The following is a 17,796-nucleotide window of genomic DNA, read 5'->3' as shown; positions in this document are numbered from 1 at the left end:
TGTCAAGATATTCTGAAAATTAATGTAATATTTAAACACTAGAATTACAGAAAAAAAGATCTGCTCACTAGTATGAAAATTTTTAATATTTTACATCTTTGGCTGTAGGCTGTAAGAAAAATCTGTATAATATGTGATATTTATACAATTTGATTATGCTACTTTGGAATCAACGACCCATAGAAATGCTATGGATGACCCATTTTATACGAAGTTACTCTATTCATATAAGATTCATTTTTTCTAATAGTTTTGAGCAGTAATACAAATTTCAAGTTTATTCGTATCCTGTTAATACAAATAACTACATTTGTGTGGTGATATATTACAGCATATCATTTATAAAGTGCCATACACAAACCACATACTATTTGATTCTGATGAGAATCACATAACCATTAAGCTGTGTTATATAATGGAAAATATTTTTGACTTAGAACTAAGACACCTGATTTTTCTCTGAACTTCTTCATTGGCAATGAAAGTTTTGAACTAGGTAGATCTCTTCCAATTATTGTTATGATTTCTGAGCGGTAGTGCTAGGACTGAATTCATTTCTAAATCAGTGCATTTTCTACTTGACTGACTATAACAGAGATTTTGTTGTACTTCATTCTTACCACTTTCTAAACTTAATTTGGTTATAACTCTTAGGCTAGACAATCATCTTTCTGAGAGAATAGGAATGTCCTCAGTTTATCTAATAGAATCCTAAATGCAAATTTTAGATTTAGTTTATTGATATTTTATTTGCATTGTATAGTACTATAACACTGGTATTTTTTCCCTATGAAAAATATTATAAAGCAAGTTTGGTGAGTTACTATCCTGAGTAAACATAGGTGGTTATTTCTTCGATAAATTATGTATTTCTTGGAAGTTACTTAACATTTTTTTAAATTAAAATAGCCAGCTTTATAATGATTTAGGTATATGTTTCCAATTGTAATGTTATTATTTTGAAAAAATCATATTTTTAGTAATGGTAAGCCTGTTGGAAATCTTGCTGAGTGGCACGTTAGCAGAGCAAAATAAAAATAAATAAGAAACTGAAAGTGAAAACATTTAAAAAATAAGACAGGCATGGTGGTGCATGCCTGTAGTCCCAGGTACTCGGGATGTTGATGTGGGAGGATTGCTTGAGCTTAAGACCAGCCTGGGCAAGATGGTAAGACCCTGTCTCTTAAAAAATATGTATTTATATATTGTCCTATTATATTTAGGGTTGGATTTGTGTGGGGGAAAGGCAGGAAGTGTAGGGTATAGGGAATAGACTCAAGATTCTTTGCACTTTACATTTGGGACTTTTATTTTAATGTTACTGCCCCTCCCCCCAACCCATGAAACACCTAACCTTACAACAAAAAATATCCAGAAGCTTAATAATTATTTATTTAACCGTCACTAAGGTGTAGGGAGATGTGCAGAATTCCAGGAAGGAGTCTTTTCCTAATTAGACAGTCAGGGCCTCATTCCAGATTTATTATTCCTTTGGTAGGGTTCCAGCATGTATATTTTGATAGAGAGCTCCCCAGATTCAGGGATACATCCTTGATTTAGAACTGCCAAATGAAATAGCACAATTACTTTATCTGTCACAAGTGAGCCATGATTAGATGTCTTTTGAGAATACATTTCCTTTAGAATTCCTAATATGAGAAAGTTAACATACTTGTCTGAAATGCCTGCTCTTCTTTTATATTAGAATATGGATATATGTATAATTTTTAAGAATGCCAGATAGTAAGTCTTAATGATAATAGGTCACCTAGAAAGTTGTAGACAGAATTATAAATCACGATAGACAAGGACCAGCCCTGGCAAACAGCTAGAAATCCTTGTTTTCCCTAACAGAGTTGCCCTAAGAAAAGCATGCTGAGTTAGTGATCCCCTTAGTCCTGAACACCAGAATGTCAAAACAATTGTTTTCTATTAATGTCTTGACGTGAAGGGTTAGAAAGTACTAGACTATATGATTCAATTTTCAAAAGAGTATTGTGATATGAAATAGAAGTAGTGTGTTGGATTCTGGGAGAGGAGTGTGTGATTGTGTATGATAATAAGTGTATACATATATGTAGAGATATAAAATTTTGAGTTTACATTATTTAAAATACGGGCCAGTAGTGAGCTTTGATTTTCAACCTTTTTTTCTGTTGCTGTACCATTTGTATGTAGGCTTTCTGGAAAAAATTGGTGAGGGTTTAAAAAATCTAATTGCTTCTTTTATTGGGGTTTGGCCATCAATTTTTTGCTATTTAGACAGATTATGTGAGTTGACATGATCAAAGTAGAAATTCTTAATAGTGAAAGACTTAAAAGATTTAGAGAAAAAGAATATCCTTTTACAGAGGTGAGAAGTAAGGTAGAAGGAGGAAGTGCTGTTAACTCCATTAACTTTCGGGCTCTGTATGGTTTAAGTGTAAGTACATTGTCTGCAAAAATTGAAGAGTTTATATCTCCCAGTTATCCAAGACAAGTATGTTTTCTGTTCTTGAAGAACTTTTCTGTTTTTACCGAATTGAGACAATATTGAAATTATACTTTGTAAAACACAAAGCTCCATTACTAACACTGTAATTATCTTATTTTTAAATGTCCTAATATTTTAGGTTGCAGAAGTTTTACAAGTACCTCCAATGAGAGTATATGAAGTAGCAACTTTTTATACAATGTATAATCGAAAGCCAGTTGGAAAGTATCACATTCAGGTCTGCACTACTACACCCTGCATGCTTCGAAACTCTGACAGCATACTGGAAGCCATTCAGAAAAAGCTTGGTAGGGAATACATGATATTTGTAACATTGATAAAAAGTAGAATTGTCTCTCTAGATTTGATACATTTCTATCTAAAATTTCCAACTTCTGCCATCTTATTGGATCTGTACTTACCCAGTAATATTTTGTGTTACTGTGTTTCCACATCTTTATTTCTTCCTATTTGGTATTCTTCCTCAGTTCTTAGTGTTAAAGCTGAGTTTTTAATTTTTTCTTTTTTAATCAGTATGTTTGAAATGCTTCTAGAAGTTATAAAATATTCGTTGTTTAGAAGATTGTTTCACTTAGAAAATTGTTTCACTTACTATTCTATGACGGCATGTGGTATATTAAAAAGTGACTCATTATTGTCTTTATATTCTTCTAAAGAAGTCATGGAACAAATAAGATACAAGCATAGTAAGAATGCTTTGGGAAGGGAAATTTGAAACAGATGTTATTATAGTAGCATTTGAAAAGTAAATTAGCATTTTAAAAGTAAATGGGCATTTTCCCCTACAAAACTGCCATTGCTACACTTCTAACTATGTATGTCAAATGAAGTAATATTTGTTATTGAATATAATATGTGCATGTTGTAAAAATAGCTGGGTGGTATTGAAACATATAAAACAGCTGAAGTTGGCTCAAACCCCCCACCCCCAACACCATCAAGGTATAAATCCTGATAACAATTGGATATATTAGTTGTAGATTTTATATCATTTTAGTTATTAAATATATAAATGTACTATATGTATGCCTGCTTTTTAGACTTTATTTTGCCTGTATTTCTACAGCACAGCATATATGTCTGCCTCTTTTTTTTTTTTTTTTTTTTCTGTTTTTTTGAGTTGAGGTCTCACTTTGTCACTTTGTCACCAGGCTGGAATGCAGTGGCTCGATCATGGCTCACTGCAGCCTCCAATTCCTGGGCTCAAGTGATCTTCTACCTCACCCTTCCAAGTAGCTGGAGCTATGGGTGCATGCTGCCAAGCCCAGCGAATTGATTGATTTTTGTTTGTTTTTGTAGAGAGGGGTCTTGCTATGTTGCCCAGGCTGGTTGTGAAATCCTGGCCTCAAGCAATCCTCCTACCTTGGCCTCCCAAGTGCTGGGATCACAGGTGTGAGCCACCATGCTTGACCTGCCTCATTTTTCTGTTACAGTTACTTTGATGTACACACATCTTTGCAAACTTGTCCTGTTGTATGCTGAGATTGTTTACAAGAAGTAGAATTGTAGAGTCAGACTTTACCGTATTTTTTCCAAATGCCCTCCCTAAATGTATGAGACTACCCATTTTCTTCACATCCCTTAATAATCTTTGACGTTAGGAGTTTTCTGAGTCTTTGTCAAATCTGATAATGTGACTGTGATTTTAGTAGTTTAATTATTACAATCAAAATGAAAATAATACAGCCTGAGGCACTGCTGTATAACAACAAACACTGATGATGAGTCCTCTGAAATTTGATTGCTTTTAAAGGAACAACTCCACTAAAAACTTCCTTGAATGTTAAAATTACATGAAGAGTTTTTTGTTTCTTTTTTTTTTTTTTTTTTTTTTTTTTGAGAGAGTCTTGCTCTGTCACCCAGGCTGGAGTACAGTAGCACAATCATGATGCACTGCAGCCTTGACCTGCCGGGCTCAAGCAATCCTCCTGCCTCAGCTTCTTGAGTACCTGGGACTACAGACCAGCTGGGTGTGGTGATGCACCAAACCCAGCTAATTTTTAATTTTTTTGTAGAGCTGGGTCTCCCTATGTTGCCCAGACTGGTCTCAAATTCCTGGGCTCAAGCCATCCTCGCACCATGGCCTCCCAAAGTGCTGGGATTATAGGACTGAGCCACTCACTGCACCTGGCCTAGGATTTTTTTCTTTTTAAAAAACTTTTTTTTTTTTTTTTTGGAGACGGAGTCTCGCTCTGTCACCCAGGCTGGAGTGCAGAGGCGCGATCTCGGCTCACTGCAAGCTCCGCCTCCTGGGTTCACGCCATTCTCCTGCCTCAGCCTCCTGAGTAGCTGACACTACAGGCACCCGCCACCACACCTGGCTAATTTTTTGTATTTTTAGTAGAGACAGGGTTTCACCATGTTAGCCAGGATGGTCTAGGTCTCCTGACCTCGTGATCCGCCCACCCCGGCCTCCCAAAGTGCTGGGATTACAGGCGTGAGCCACCGCGCCTGGCCTCTTTTTAAAAAACTTAATAGTCTTAAACTTTTAATATACCTCTATAAAAATTCTTTTTTTTTTTAACCAAACCACTATTAAAATATAACCTGGTCCTTAGAGTGTTTATTTGTATTTTTAGGAATAAAGATTGGGGAGACTACACCTGACAAACTTTTCACTCTTATAGAAGTGGAATGTTTAGGGGCCTGTGTGAACGCACCAATGGTTCAAATAAATGACAATTACTATGTGAGTATTTCAGGTAATACAAGTTAAAGTTGTATGATGTCGTATTTAAAACATTTTAAATATTTGATTTTGTGTCCTTAGATGTTGGTTTCTGAATTATTCATTTAGAAGAAATGGTTACCATAAATATCCAGGTTTTAAAAAATTTGTTAAACATTTTTGCATTTAACTTCAGAAGACAAACTTTAAAACTTTAGATTATGAAAAATTTAATAATTTGGATATAAATATAGAAAATAATCCTAGTGTAGCCAACTATCAGGACTTAACTGAGAGTCATATTTTGCCACATTTTACTTAAGATACTATCACCATCATCATCATTATTTGTAGAAATAAGCTACAGATACAGGTGAAATACTCCATCCCAAATCTTTTTCTCTTCCTTTTATCCCCAGAGATAACCATTATCATAAATTGTGTCTGTATATGTATGCAGCTATACTAATATATTATATGGTTTTTAAAAAAAATTTTAGAGATGGTATCATACCTCTAAGTACTACAGCTGGATCTCACAAGTTTTGCAGTCTTTTTTGTTTTTGATTGAGCGTTTCTATTTTTTAAGTTTTTCATTTTGATTTCTTTGACCTGTAAGTTTCTAAAAATGTTCTTAATATCCATATATATGGCGTTTTCTAGTTATTTCTTTAAAAATTGCTTGCTACCCTAATTATATCACCGTTTTCATTCAAGATACCTTGTTAGCTCATATTTCTTAGAAATTTGTTTATGGAAATTTTGGAGGGACTGTGTACTTCAGGTAGATTTTCTTTAAGAAGGGATTTGCTTTGTTTCTCTCTTGCTCCTGGCAGTACTGCTGGCCCCAGAAAAGCCCCTTTCCTTATACCCTAGGCCTCTGTTCCTCCGGTGTGAAAGGTTCCAGACTAGCAGTTTTCTTTGAGGGACAGTTTACTCTTATACTGAAGTTAAAGCTTTTGGGGACCTTAACTTTGTTTAGCTTACATGGTCTCTTGTTAGACTCTCTGGGGCTGGCTGGGTCCCTTGCCCCTTGCCCCTTGCCCCTCTAAGCTTTGAAACTCTGAAGCAAAGTTGCTTGATGTTCCACTTTCTTTCTTTGGTTTTCCTTGAGAATTTGGTGTCTGGGTACTTATTTCTTGATTTAAATAGGAATTAAACAGTCAAGGCTTTGTGTGAAGCATTGTTAAGTCTAAATATAGTAGCCTGTAGATGGATTTGTTTGAGATACATATTCTTTTAGTTAGCAGTAGTTAGATCTTTAGGGATAGATACTAGGCATCTACCTAACAAGTTACTGCAGCTACTTTGTAGCTTACTGTTTCTTCAGTAATACAGCATTTATTTAGTATGTACGTTGACACTGTTCTACTTTATATATTTTCTCATTAATCCTCAAAAACATGCTGAATTAGGTTTACAAATAAACAAACAAACTTGGGGAGGCTGGGTAACTTGTCCAAGATTACTAGCTAGTAAGTGATAGAGCCAGAACTCAAATGCAAATATGTTTCAATTCAAAGCAATATTCTGTATTGCCTCTTCAGCTGCAGCTCTTGTTGCATATTATATTTAGCAGTGTGTACTATATATAGGAGTTACTTAATTGTTGATGCCTTGGTAATTATCTTGTGAGCTGAGACAGACAATAAAATCACTGGCATTAGGGATTTACAGATTTCAGCAGTAGAAAGTAATTTTGTGCCAGGCATGGTGGTTCATACCTGTAATCCCAGCACTTTGGGAGGCTGAGGCAGGAGGATTGCTTAAGCCCAGGAGTTGGAGACCAGCCTGGGCAACATAGTGAGACCTTGTCTCTATAAATATATCGATATAAAAGAAAGTAATTTCAATATGACTATTGTTAATTTTTTTTTCCAGGAGGATTTGACAGCTAAGGATATTGAAGAAATTATTGATGAGCTCAAGGCTGGCAAAATCCCAAAACCTGGGCCAAGGTATGCTTTATTTATATATAGGAAGTTTTAGTGGCTCACCTAAATTAATCTTTCACATAAACTTGATTTAAAAAATTTTATACCTTAAGTTCATAGGAATTGGCAGGAGCTTTGGATAGTATTATCTATATGAATCTCATCTAGAGCAAGAATAATTTTTTTTCTAAAACCCTGTCTGATAATCATCTGATACCTACCTGAATATTTATAGAGAAAGAAATTTTACTACAAATAGAAATCTATTCCATTATTTAAAAGTTCATACTGATAGAAGATTGACCCAAAGACCATCTCCTTCTAATTTCTACCTAAAAATCCAATTCTGCCCTTTGAATCAACAAAAGATAATTTTAGTACCTCTTCCAAATGACAGCTCTTCAATTACTTGAAATAGCTACCCTGTCTTCCCCTTATCTTTTTCTCAGATGGAATATCCACAGTTGTTTCATTGTTTTTCTCATATGACATAGCTTTGGTCTCCCTCTGTGGGTTTTCTAGTTGGCTAGTGACTATTTAATGCTTTAATGTGATGCTTAAACTAATCATGGTTTTTTGTCTTTTTTATTTATTTATATTTTGAGACAGAGTCTCACTCTGTCACCCAGTCTGGAGTACAATGGCGCAGTGGCGCAATCTCAGCTCACTGCAAGCTCCGCCTCCCAGGTAGAAGCGATTCCCCTGCCTCAGCCTCCCAAGTAGCTGGGATTACAGGCGCCAGCCACCACGCCCGGCTAATTTTTTGTATTTTTAGTAGCGACGGGGTTTCACTGTATTAGCCAGGATGGTCTCCGATCTCCTGACATCCTGATCTGCCCGCTTCAGACTCCCAAAGTGCTGGGATTACAGGTGTGAGCCACTGCACCCAGCCTAATCATGGTATTTTGAGATACATACTGAGCAGCACAGAGCTTTGGGGGACTGCCTCCTTTGTTCCAGACATCATGCTTGTAATAATTCTGCCTAATTACATCAACTCCTACTTCAGAGACATTACACAATTAACTGCACTTCATAATACCTAGATCTTTTTCTATTCACTGTTTATCCAGGTTGCTCCCATCCCATACTTGTGTTATATTAATTACTTTCCTTTCAGTTATGAACTTGGACTTTTTACTTTTATATGTGTTCAATCACTCAAAATTCTCTCTTAATACTAGCAAATGTTTGCATGGTTTTAGTTATAATCTCTCAAATTTTTTGTTTATGTATATAAATTTTTTCTTCCCTCAGCACATTTGGAGGTTTTGATGTCCATACGGTATTCTAATGTTTTAAAACAGCTGTGATGTGCTCTTATTCCCATTTTAAAATATTTTTCTTAAGCTTTATTATAAATAACAATTCCCTGAAGTAGAATTACTAAGAGGGTATGAGTGGTTCTGGAGTTTGCTCTCTAAAACTACTAATAAATACCCTACTTAATGAGAAAATGAGGTCAGTTCAGGATAACTTAAGTTTAGTAAATGCTAGCTGGCCCCTGTTGACCATTACTTTCTTTTCTAAGAAACATATACTGTTCTTAACAACCTGAGCCTATAGAATTGAATTTGCTTAAAGAGTTTTGGCATTTTCTTCCTAATTCCTCACTTTCTTGGGTATACCCCCTTTTTTAGGAGGTAAATCATTTCCCTGGTGAAAAATCATTCTCCTTTATGGAGGCAACTGAAGTAAAACCTTTAGTCATCTAACATTACAGTATCTTTCTTAGCTAGTGCTCCTATCCCTTACTTATTCTTGCTTTAAATAGACACTGTCCCCCCAAAAAGTACAAATTTCATATTTTCCACAAGCTTCATCTGCTTTTTAGGATTCAGTTATTTTAAAATAAATTCATGCTATTCTTAGGTTTGTACTTCAACCCATAACTTCTTTCACCTTTTGGGTACTCTAAAGACTATCTCAAGTGCAGATTTCCTTGTGAAATCCACTTGGGTTCTTTAGATGGCCCCTCTCTTCTGATTAGATGTTTTGAATTCTATAGTCATAACTTTGGTATTGGGCTTCCTCCCCCAGCCCCCCCAGATGGAGTCTTGCTCTGTCACTTAGGCTAGAGTGCAGTGGTGTGATCTCGGCTCACTGCAACTTCTGCCTCCCAGGCTCAAGCGATTCTCCTGCCTCAGTCTCCCGAGCAGCTGGGACTATAGGCACATGCCACCACCATACCCAGCTAATTTTTGTATTTTTAGTAGAGACGGGGTTTTACCATGTTGGCCAGGGTGGTCTCGAACTCCTGACCTCAAGTGATCTGCCTGCCTTGGCATCCCAAAGTGCTGGGATTACAGGCTTGAGCCACCACCCCTGGCCACTTTGGTGTTTAGAATCTTCTGCTTTGCTTCTTGTGAACTGTGGGATCTATGGTTCACAACATTAATCCAGTATTACTCTCCTGCCACACAAATTGATAGTTGCTTTGTCTACTTTGTTATGTCACATTACATTACATACTCAACAGTCATTTTTTTCACAAATTTTTTTGAGTGCCTGCTGTGTGTCAGGCATTATTTTAGGTTGCGAATACAATTATGAACAAGATAAAGTTCTCATATATCTTCTAGTGATGGAGACAGATGATTAGTGTAATATGTGAGTAATAAAAAGGTTACACAATAAAATGTAGCAGGGTTAGGGGATAGATTGGGAGTAAATTTAGTGAGGAGAGGCCTCTTAGAGGTGGTAACATTTGAGCCATGACCTGAATGAAGAGCTAGAGGGAACCATGTAAAGAGCCGAAGGAACAATGTTCCAGAGAGGGGAAAGAGGATGTATCAAGGTCCTGGAAGAAAAGTAAGGTAACAGTATGTCTGCAGTGAGGTGCTCAAGAAAGAAAGCAGTGGAAGGGGTTAGAGGAGATAAGGGCCCAGATAAGTAATCTGGGCTGAATCTTAAATATAATAAAAACTGTTGTTGGAATGTTTTCAGTAGGGAATGAAATGAGCAATCTTAAAAAATACTGTCATAGTTGCTATGTGGAGATTAGAATTTAGTAGATGTGTGGGACTAAGGATTTATGAGTGATTTCCAGCTTTTTGGCTTGAGCATCTCTGAGGTTCCTTTACCGAAAATGGAGAAGATTTGTGGTAGGGCAAGTTTGGGGAAGAAAAGTCAAATTTTGTTTTAGACACAGTAAGTTTGACATGCCTGTTAGACATCCATGGTATGATGCTGATAGGTAGATATGAACCTGGAATATAGGGAATAGGTTAGGGCTGGAAACACAAATTGGGGATTCATCAGTTACTAAGGGTAGTATTTAAAGTTATAAATCTGGATGACATTATCGGGGTGAAATTAAAATCTGCTGTTATTTGTAATATGAGGTACTGTAACATTGTATTTTAACAATAAGCAGGAACTAAGTACTCAGTTAAGCATTTTCAACAACATCTGATAATAATAGGGATGTTACTTACCAGTAATCATGAATAGTTTTTTGCTAAGATTTTCTTGATAGTGTTCTGGATTTGAGCCAAATACTTTAAAATTATAAGTGTCTGAATCTTTTTTATTTTTTACTTACTACCTCTTATTTAAAAAGCAGACAAAAGTCTACTTAGGTTTCAATAATTGCAAGCATCCACCAGTGCTGTATTATATAAAGTTTGTATTTGGACATAGCAATACTAGAATGTCTTGTCAGCATATGAAAACAAGAACTTTTTACTTACCCAATATCTTGGATATATAGGATAATGACAGAGACTGGGATAGCAATAACCATAATATAATTACTCTAAATTAACCAAAGCTGTCTAATTCTTTTTTTATTGGTATTTTAATAATAAATATCTCTGCTCTTTGAAAGAGGTACTAATTGTGTGTCTCTGTAATGAAAAACCGAGAGCAATTAAACTGGTTCAATAGTAACTGATTCCTGAGTACCACTGCCAGGTCTTACCCTGGCCAAAATTAGCGAAAGACTGATGTCTATATGTGGTTCAAAACTGCTTTTGTATTATCGTTGGTGAATGACCACTGAAAACATTAAAGCAAGTAAGATAATACAGTTGACTCTTGAACACCATGGGCGTTAGGGACATTGATTGCTCATGCAGTTGAAGATCTGTGTGTAACTTTTGACTCCTCCAAAACTTTACTGATAGCCTGCAGTTGTCTGAAGGCCTTAACGAATAACATAGTCAGCACATATTTTGCATGTTGTGTGTATTATATACTGACTGTATTCTTATCATAATCTAGAGAAAATAAAATGTTATAAAAATCATAATGAAAATATATTTACTCTTCATTAAGTGGATCATAATACAAGTCTTATCATCATTTTCATGTTGTATAGGCTGAGGAAGAGGAGGGGTTGGCCTTGCTGTCTCAGAGGTGGCAGAGGCTGAAGAAAATCCATGTACAAGTGAACCCATGCAGTTCAAACCTGTGTTGTTCAAGGGTCAGCTGTAGTCTCTTAATCTTGACATTACTAAATATTTTTGTGCTGAGATTGTTCTTATTTTCAATGAATTTAAAGTACTGAAAAATTCTAAACTTGTTTTCAGGTTACTAATAGGTAGAAATTTTTTAGTGTGGATTAGTTTATAACTCATTTTAAATCCAATTTTAATTCTTCATATTTAGAGCTAGGCTACAGCTCCAATGCGGTTGGTAGGTGACTCTAGACAATAGCATCACTTTTGGTTTTTTATACTAAAAGTAGGGACAGTGCTGGATATATCTCAGTAATAGTAAAAAGATAAGCACTAAACTTTCATAAAGTAATTTGTCTATATAAAGTACTTTAAGCCATGAAAGTTTATAGAAAGGCCAAGTTTTCTAGAATGCAAATAAATTAAAATGGTACACATACGTATAGTGTTGGAATGACTGACGAACCATACTTTTTAAATTTTAGTGAAGACGTAATTATTAGATGGCATTTTAAGCATGAGATATCAGGAAAATCATTTTTTGTTTAGTAAGTGAAAAACACTAGTGTAAATTGTGGCTGTCAGGTGAGTGGATAGGGCTAGCTCACTGCCTCTTGAGTGTTCTGAGGCATGTTTACAGATGAAAGGGGGGTTACATTTTTAGTAGATTAAACAAAATTATAGGCTTTACTGGAGGATTTTGTAGCCTTTGTAGTATTTTAAGGCACACTGTGTGAATGGCGAGGAAGGGTGGTTTACAGCCAGACATACTGGATCACTGGGACTCCCGTTTTTCTATACAATGCCATGGGATTGTAATTTTATGGAACAAACTTTAGGAAACTCTAGACCAGATTATTTTGAAAATTACTTCCATATATAAAATTCTATAATCCTGTGAAGAACTCAGGAAGTACTTACGATTAATTCTCCCATTTATTGTTCCGGAAACTTCAGTTTTTATAATCTTCCTAAATTGGTCCTTTGTGTTGATAAACAGTGTCGATATTAAGGAGCTTATTAATTTTAGAAGATCCATATCTCTCCAAACTGGTAAGAGGCTTTGAGATACCAAATGCTCAGCTTTCAGGAGACGTCTGAAATGAAACTTTTAAATCGTATTCCATTCTGATATTTGATCAAGAGAAAAGTTTTAGGCAGAAAAAAGAGGTAGCTGAGCTTAAACCGTAAGAAGAAACCTAGTAAAGGTGAAGAAAGTTTCTCCAAAATAATTTCATTGGCATTTAAAGAGCAGCAGTGGTGCCTATCAATAGGTAACATAAAAAATTACAGGCCAGGCACAGTGGCTCACCTGTAATCCCAGCACTTTGAGAGGTTGAGGCGGACAGATTGTTTGAGCCCACAAATCCAAGACCAGCCAGGGCAACATGGTGAGGTCTTGTCTCTATGAAAAATACAAAAATTAACGAGGCATGGTGACGCACACCTGTAGTCCCAGCTACTTGGGAGGCTGAGGTGACAGAATCACCTGAGCCTGGAAGGTCAAGACTGCAGTGAGCCATTATCGCATCACTGCATCCCAGCCTGGGTGACAAAGTGGGACCCTGTCTCAAAAATAATAAATAAAATTTAAAAATTGCAAAATATAATACTGTTGTCTTTTTTTTAAAAGTTAAGCATCATTTTGCTGCTTACTCTACAAGTTTCAGGCTCTTACAGTATACAATGACTGCTTTTTGATCTGTTTTTGTAGTGAACAAGACCTATAATCCAAAGATATTAACTAATTTCTGACTTTGTAGATAATTGTTCATTACTTAGTAACTTGTATTATATGCTGTGACATCTTGAAAGATCTTATAAATATTATGTGGTGTCACTTTCCTGGCTCCAATAAAAAATGATTCCCTAGGGCTCTAAAGAACAGACTTAAAGGATTGATGACACAATGTGAAGGGCAAAGCCAGAGGGGGTTGAAAAGATATAAACTGAACAAGTTCTTTCTTTAGGTAAATCTGTGGCAGGAACAGGTAAATTAGCAAAGCCAGGGAATAGTGGTGGAGGGGTGACATACGGTAAGTCCGAGCTGGGCTCTAGAAACAGAGGTCAGACAGGGCAGAAGTGAGCAATTACGTGGGAAAGCGTGTGTGGGGTTGACAGACAGGTTCTTCTCCCTCTATGCTGCCTGTCTTCATAAATTGCTCCATCAGGACTTGTTCTTGTTTGCTTCCTTTTGTGGCTGCTGTGGCCATCCTGGTTTGGAAACTTTTTTCAGAAAATTACTACTACTAATATAGTCTTTATAATACATAAATACAAACTGATTTTGACTTCGCTGCTTCTAAGGGACATTGTCCCAAATCATATTTCCTCAAGGAATCTAGTTTCTATTTCCAAATACAATGTGTAAGTGTGTGTATTCCGTCTATTCACTGTGACTGTAGATCTCGATCTAAATAAAATTCGACTATAAAAAGAAATACAGTGCTCTAGTTTATTAAAACATGGTTTTTAAAAATGTTCTCTGGGGTTGGGTATTTTTGCCATAGTTCTTTGCTTTTATTCTTGGGTAGATGCTGAATCTCCCAAATTTGGTTTCTCTATCTGTAAAATAAAGCCAGTTATCACTTGTCTTGTGGCATTGTAAGGATTCAATGAGCTAATGTATGCATACTGCTCAGTAAATAGGAACTATTATTAGTGCTACTTTTGTATTTTTTATGTTTATGGTGAAGTCTGATGTTTTTCCATATTTAACTTTAGGAAGAGAAAATCTTGCATCAGTTGAAATGTTTGAATTAAATAATCCATGTTAGTTCTTAGGGTAAAAATAGTTACTTAACTGGGCTCTTGGGAGGTAACCATTGCAATTTAAGTAACAATTTACAAATGTTAATCATTAATAGTTTAATATTACTTTTCATTTCAGGAGTGGACGCTTCTCTTGTGAGCCAGCTGGAGGTCTTACCTCTTTGACTGAACCACCCAAGGGACCTGGATTTGGTGTACAAGCAGGCCTTTAATTTATATTGAACTGTAAATACGTCACTAGAGAAATAAAATATGGACTTCCAGTCTACATAAACTTTTTGTTTATTCTGCTCTGTGTACATCCTTGTGGTAACCGTAGCAACTTGCAGCTCTAAGTATTATGTCATAATGACAGAGGACCATTTTAAAGTCTTCTATCTATGGCTGCATCATTACATAATCTAGTTAACAGTTACTCTAGTGTCACCCACTTTCAATTTCCAGATCGCTTTTATCAAGATCAGGTTACTGTGAAGTAAAAATTTGGTTAAATTTCAAATGTTTTGCTTTCCCATCTTTAGCCACAGCCAAGTTTTAAGTTAACATGATCTTTCTATAAACTTTGTTAGTACTCCCTTTAAACATTATTTACAACACATAATTGTTACTGTATTTCCAACTGGTAAGACCTCAAGCACACTGTAGGTTTAAGGAGGATATGGTAGTTGTCTCTAGAAGCATTACCTTTTTTTTTTTTTTTTTTGAGACGGAGTCTCGCTTTCTCCCAAGCTGGAGTGCAGTGGCGGGATCTCGGCTCACTGGAAGCATTACAGGCGTGAGCCACCGCGCCCGGCGTAAGCATTACCATTTTTAAAAAAGAAAGGTCCAAAACACTTGACGTCCTTAGCTATTCTGACACTGCAAGTGTACAAAAAATAATTGGGTGAAGGGATTGGAAGTATGATGATGTACTCTGCAGTGGTATGGATATTACAACTTAGAAAAAAGGATAAACCCTTTTGTGTATTTAAGAAATTAGCTGTAGTACATTAGTGTTGCATTAGCCAGCTTTAATGCATGAATAATTTTTATTAATCTAATCCTTGATTTCTCAAAGTCACCTGTACTTGAAACAGACTATTCACTAGTAATTATGCTTTTTTTTGAGACAGGCTGTGTCCCCAGGCTGGAGTGCAGTGGTGTGAACATGGTTCACTGCAATACTCTGGCCTCAGCCTCCTGAGTAGCTGGGAGCACAGGCAGGCGCCACCAGCCTGGTTAATTTTCATATTTTTTTTAGAGACAGGGTCTTACTATGTTGCCCTGGCTGGTCTCAAACTCCTGGGCTCAAGCCATCTGCCCGCCTCAGCCTCCCAAATTGCTGGGATTACAGGCGTGAGCCACTGCGCTCGGCTATAACGATTATTTTTAAGTATGTCTTTTAAGAATTTTTTTTTTTTAAATTGAGAGAAGGTAAACAACAGTTAATTTTCCAAGTGGCACAAAAAAGTAACAATGAAAATGTCCTACCCTGGAGCTCTCCTGACTTTCTCATAGGCGACTATTTTTTTCTTTGTATTTCAAATCATAAATAACCAAATTAAATGTAACACTATTCCACCGCTAGCCATAAGGTGCTCTTTTTCTAGTCTTGTTGACCCTAAAGATTTGTAGGTGGGAGAAATCAAGAACACAGGAAAGGAAAAACTGATCTTTAATGCAGGTTTATGCTTTATATAGTAATTTGATGGGACCTCGCCGTCCCTGTCAGGTCTGAATGTCACTTCATTTGCTGTGATCACACCTGAACCCTCAGTTCATCAAGACGTTAAAGGACAGTGTAACATAAACTTGTAACTGCATGCACTAAGTCATAAACAGACGCTGTTGTTGCAGATTAACCTCTACGTAAATAGCACGCGCCCAGAAGGGAGTGAGTACACGCTGCTGCCACGCTGCGACGGTCAATTTTCCTCAGGCACTCTTCCTAGTACCTGAGCAGCTCCCTCTCAAATCCCCAACACTACGTGTGGGAGGGCGCACTGAATTCCTCTTTAAAAAGGCCACTGGAAGGCGTGGCTGGGAGGGGACGCGCTCTAGATCCCCTGGTCCCAGGGCAGGTGCACGCTACCGCGCTTTCGGGGCGGGGCCCAGGGCCCCACCTGAGGCGGGGGGCCGCGGGCTCTGGGCGCAGGTGCAGCTTCTCTGGCCTGGTGCAGGGCCAGGCGGCCGCCGCCGGCTTAGCGGGGGAACTTCGCCTAGTCCTCCGGCTGCAGTCGCAGCGTCATTTTGCCTGAGTTGGATCACGCTCGTCCACCCACCCCGTGTAAAAATAACAGGTGAATACCCTATGTGGGGGTCTTCATCGCCGCCGCCATTTCCAAAAGCTTCCAGTCACAGCCACTGCCACGGTCGCCACAAATGCTACTGCAGAGCCCGCTTGCCCAGCAGCGACAGCGGCGCCTGCCCTGCCTCTTCGCCCAGCCTTTGATTCCCCCTCCTTTGTCGCACGGTGTCTGCGGCGGGGAGGCGGTGACACTAGCCCGAGTGGGGCGTGGAGACCGACCAGCACGAAGGGCGGAGTTCCGGCCCGCACCCTTCCGCCGCCTGCCCCTTGGTACGTCCCGCTTCCCCGCCCTGCGGCTCGCGGAGCCTGGCTGAGCAGCAGGAGGGGCGGGCGCCGGGGGGCGGGGTGGTCACGCCGCCCGTCCCGTGCCCGCGGTAGTCACGTGTCCGCGGGTGTCACGTGCTCGCGTCGCAGCCAATCGTGGGGCGACGCTGTCCTGGGAGCGAGGAGGCTGTGGTGAGAGACGGACAGAGACCGGAGATGTTTTCAAGCCCGGCTCCGGCGGCGTTACAGGCGGTTGCAGCGGCGACGAAGACAACGACAGCGACGGCCACGCCGAGGCACTCGTTCCGGGGGTGAAGCCTCCTGCGCCGGCCTTGCCTCGGGTCCGTACGGGTGAGGGGGGCGTGGCGACAGGAAAGGAGGAAGGAGGGGCGCGGTTTCGAGCTTGTCCCCGGCGCCTGGGAGGAGACCCCCTCAGTTCTGCGCTGCTCCCGTTCCCCCTCCCCAGAGCAAGGTAGGGGACGCGCCCTGCCCGCCCCACCCGGCCCCGACGCGCCGCCCGCCCGGCCTGGCCCGAGCCGTAGCTCGCCTGACAGTGACAGGCCGTTAGTGCCCCCCGGCGCGGGTCCGCCGGGGCCCCGCCCGCCGCCGCTGCCGCCGCCGCCCCTCCCGGCGTCCCGAGGAGCCGCGGCGCAGGTGGGAGCCGCCAACTGGGCGGGGGCGCCGCGCGGGGCGGGGCGGGGGCCGGGCGGAGGCCCGCGAGCTGGCCTCGGCGCGGGCGCCCCTCACCGTGGCTGTTCGGGCTGGGCTGCCGCCGCCTCCCGGAACATGGCGGGGCCGGAGGAGCGTGTGCGTGCGAGTATGAGTGTGCGCGGCCGAGAGGGCGCCGCTGGCGTGCGGCGGTCGGACCCGCTGGGGCGGGGGCGCGCCCGGCCCGCCGCGCGTTCCCGCCGCCATCCGCCGAGCGTGCGCCGACGCCGGGGAGTCTGCCGCGGCCGCTTGGGCCGGGAGCGTCGGAG

At 39.6% G+C, this 17,796-nt stretch overlaps 2 protein-coding genes and 1 long non-coding RNA gene across 13 annotated transcripts in view; 2 read left to right on the top strand and 1 right to left on the bottom strand.

The window, feature by feature from the left end:
• Nucleotides 1–14,542, top strand: part of NDUFV2 (NADH:ubiquinone oxidoreductase core subunit V2) — a 31,816-nt gene extending 17,274 nt beyond the window's left edge. For 2 of the 3 annotated variants that reach the window (XM_054460984.2, XM_054460986.2), the window contains exons 5-8: nt 2,613–2,781; nt 5,074–5,183; nt 7,044–7,120; nt 14,387–14,542. In XM_054460984.2, the coding sequence (XP_054316959.1) occupies nt 2,613–2,781; nt 5,074–5,183; nt 7,044–7,120; nt 14,387–14,480 (450 nt within the window). In that variant the 3' untranslated portion in view covers nt 14,481–14,542. Of the gene's footprint in view, nt 1–2,612; nt 2,782–5,073; nt 5,197–7,043; nt 7,121–14,386 lie in introns of all 3 variants that reach the window. The other variant, XR_008495451.2, reaches the window with a different exon arrangement.
• Nucleotides 1,376–13,012, bottom strand: LOC129018917 (uncharacterized). The gene is made up of 4 exons (XR_008495452.2): nt 12,809–13,012; nt 12,418–12,593; nt 2,896–3,023; nt 1,376–1,562 (listed from the first exon to the last, which is right to left on the bottom strand). It is a non-coding gene; the product is annotated as an uncharacterized LOC129018917 (long non-coding RNA).
• Nucleotides 14,543–16,974: 2,432 nt separating the features above from the next.
• ANKRD12 (ankyrin repeat domain 12) overlaps nt 16,975–17,796 on the top strand; it is a 144,626-nt gene continuing 143,804 nt past the window's right edge. For 5 of the 9 annotated variants that reach the window (XR_010124213.1, XM_054460980.2, XM_054460979.2 and 2 more), the window contains exon 1: nt 17,774–17,796. The gene's annotated coding sequence lies outside the window, so the exon portion shown is untranslated. Of the gene's footprint in view, nt 17,161–17,194; nt 17,292–17,773 lie in introns of those variants that run through there. The other 4 variants (XM_054460981.2, XM_063653907.1, XM_063653908.1 and 1 more) reach the window with 4 other exon arrangements.

Source organism: Pongo pygmaeus, chromosome 17 (assembly GCF_028885625.2).
Source record: "Pongo pygmaeus isolate AG05252 chromosome 17, NHGRI_mPonPyg2-v2.0_pri, whole genome shotgun sequence".
Lineage (NCBI taxonomy): Eukaryota > Metazoa > Chordata > Mammalia > Primates > Hominidae > Pongo > Pongo pygmaeus.
The sequence above is the reverse complement of the archived record's forward strand: the minus strand, read 5'-3'. Positions and strand labels throughout refer to the sequence as shown.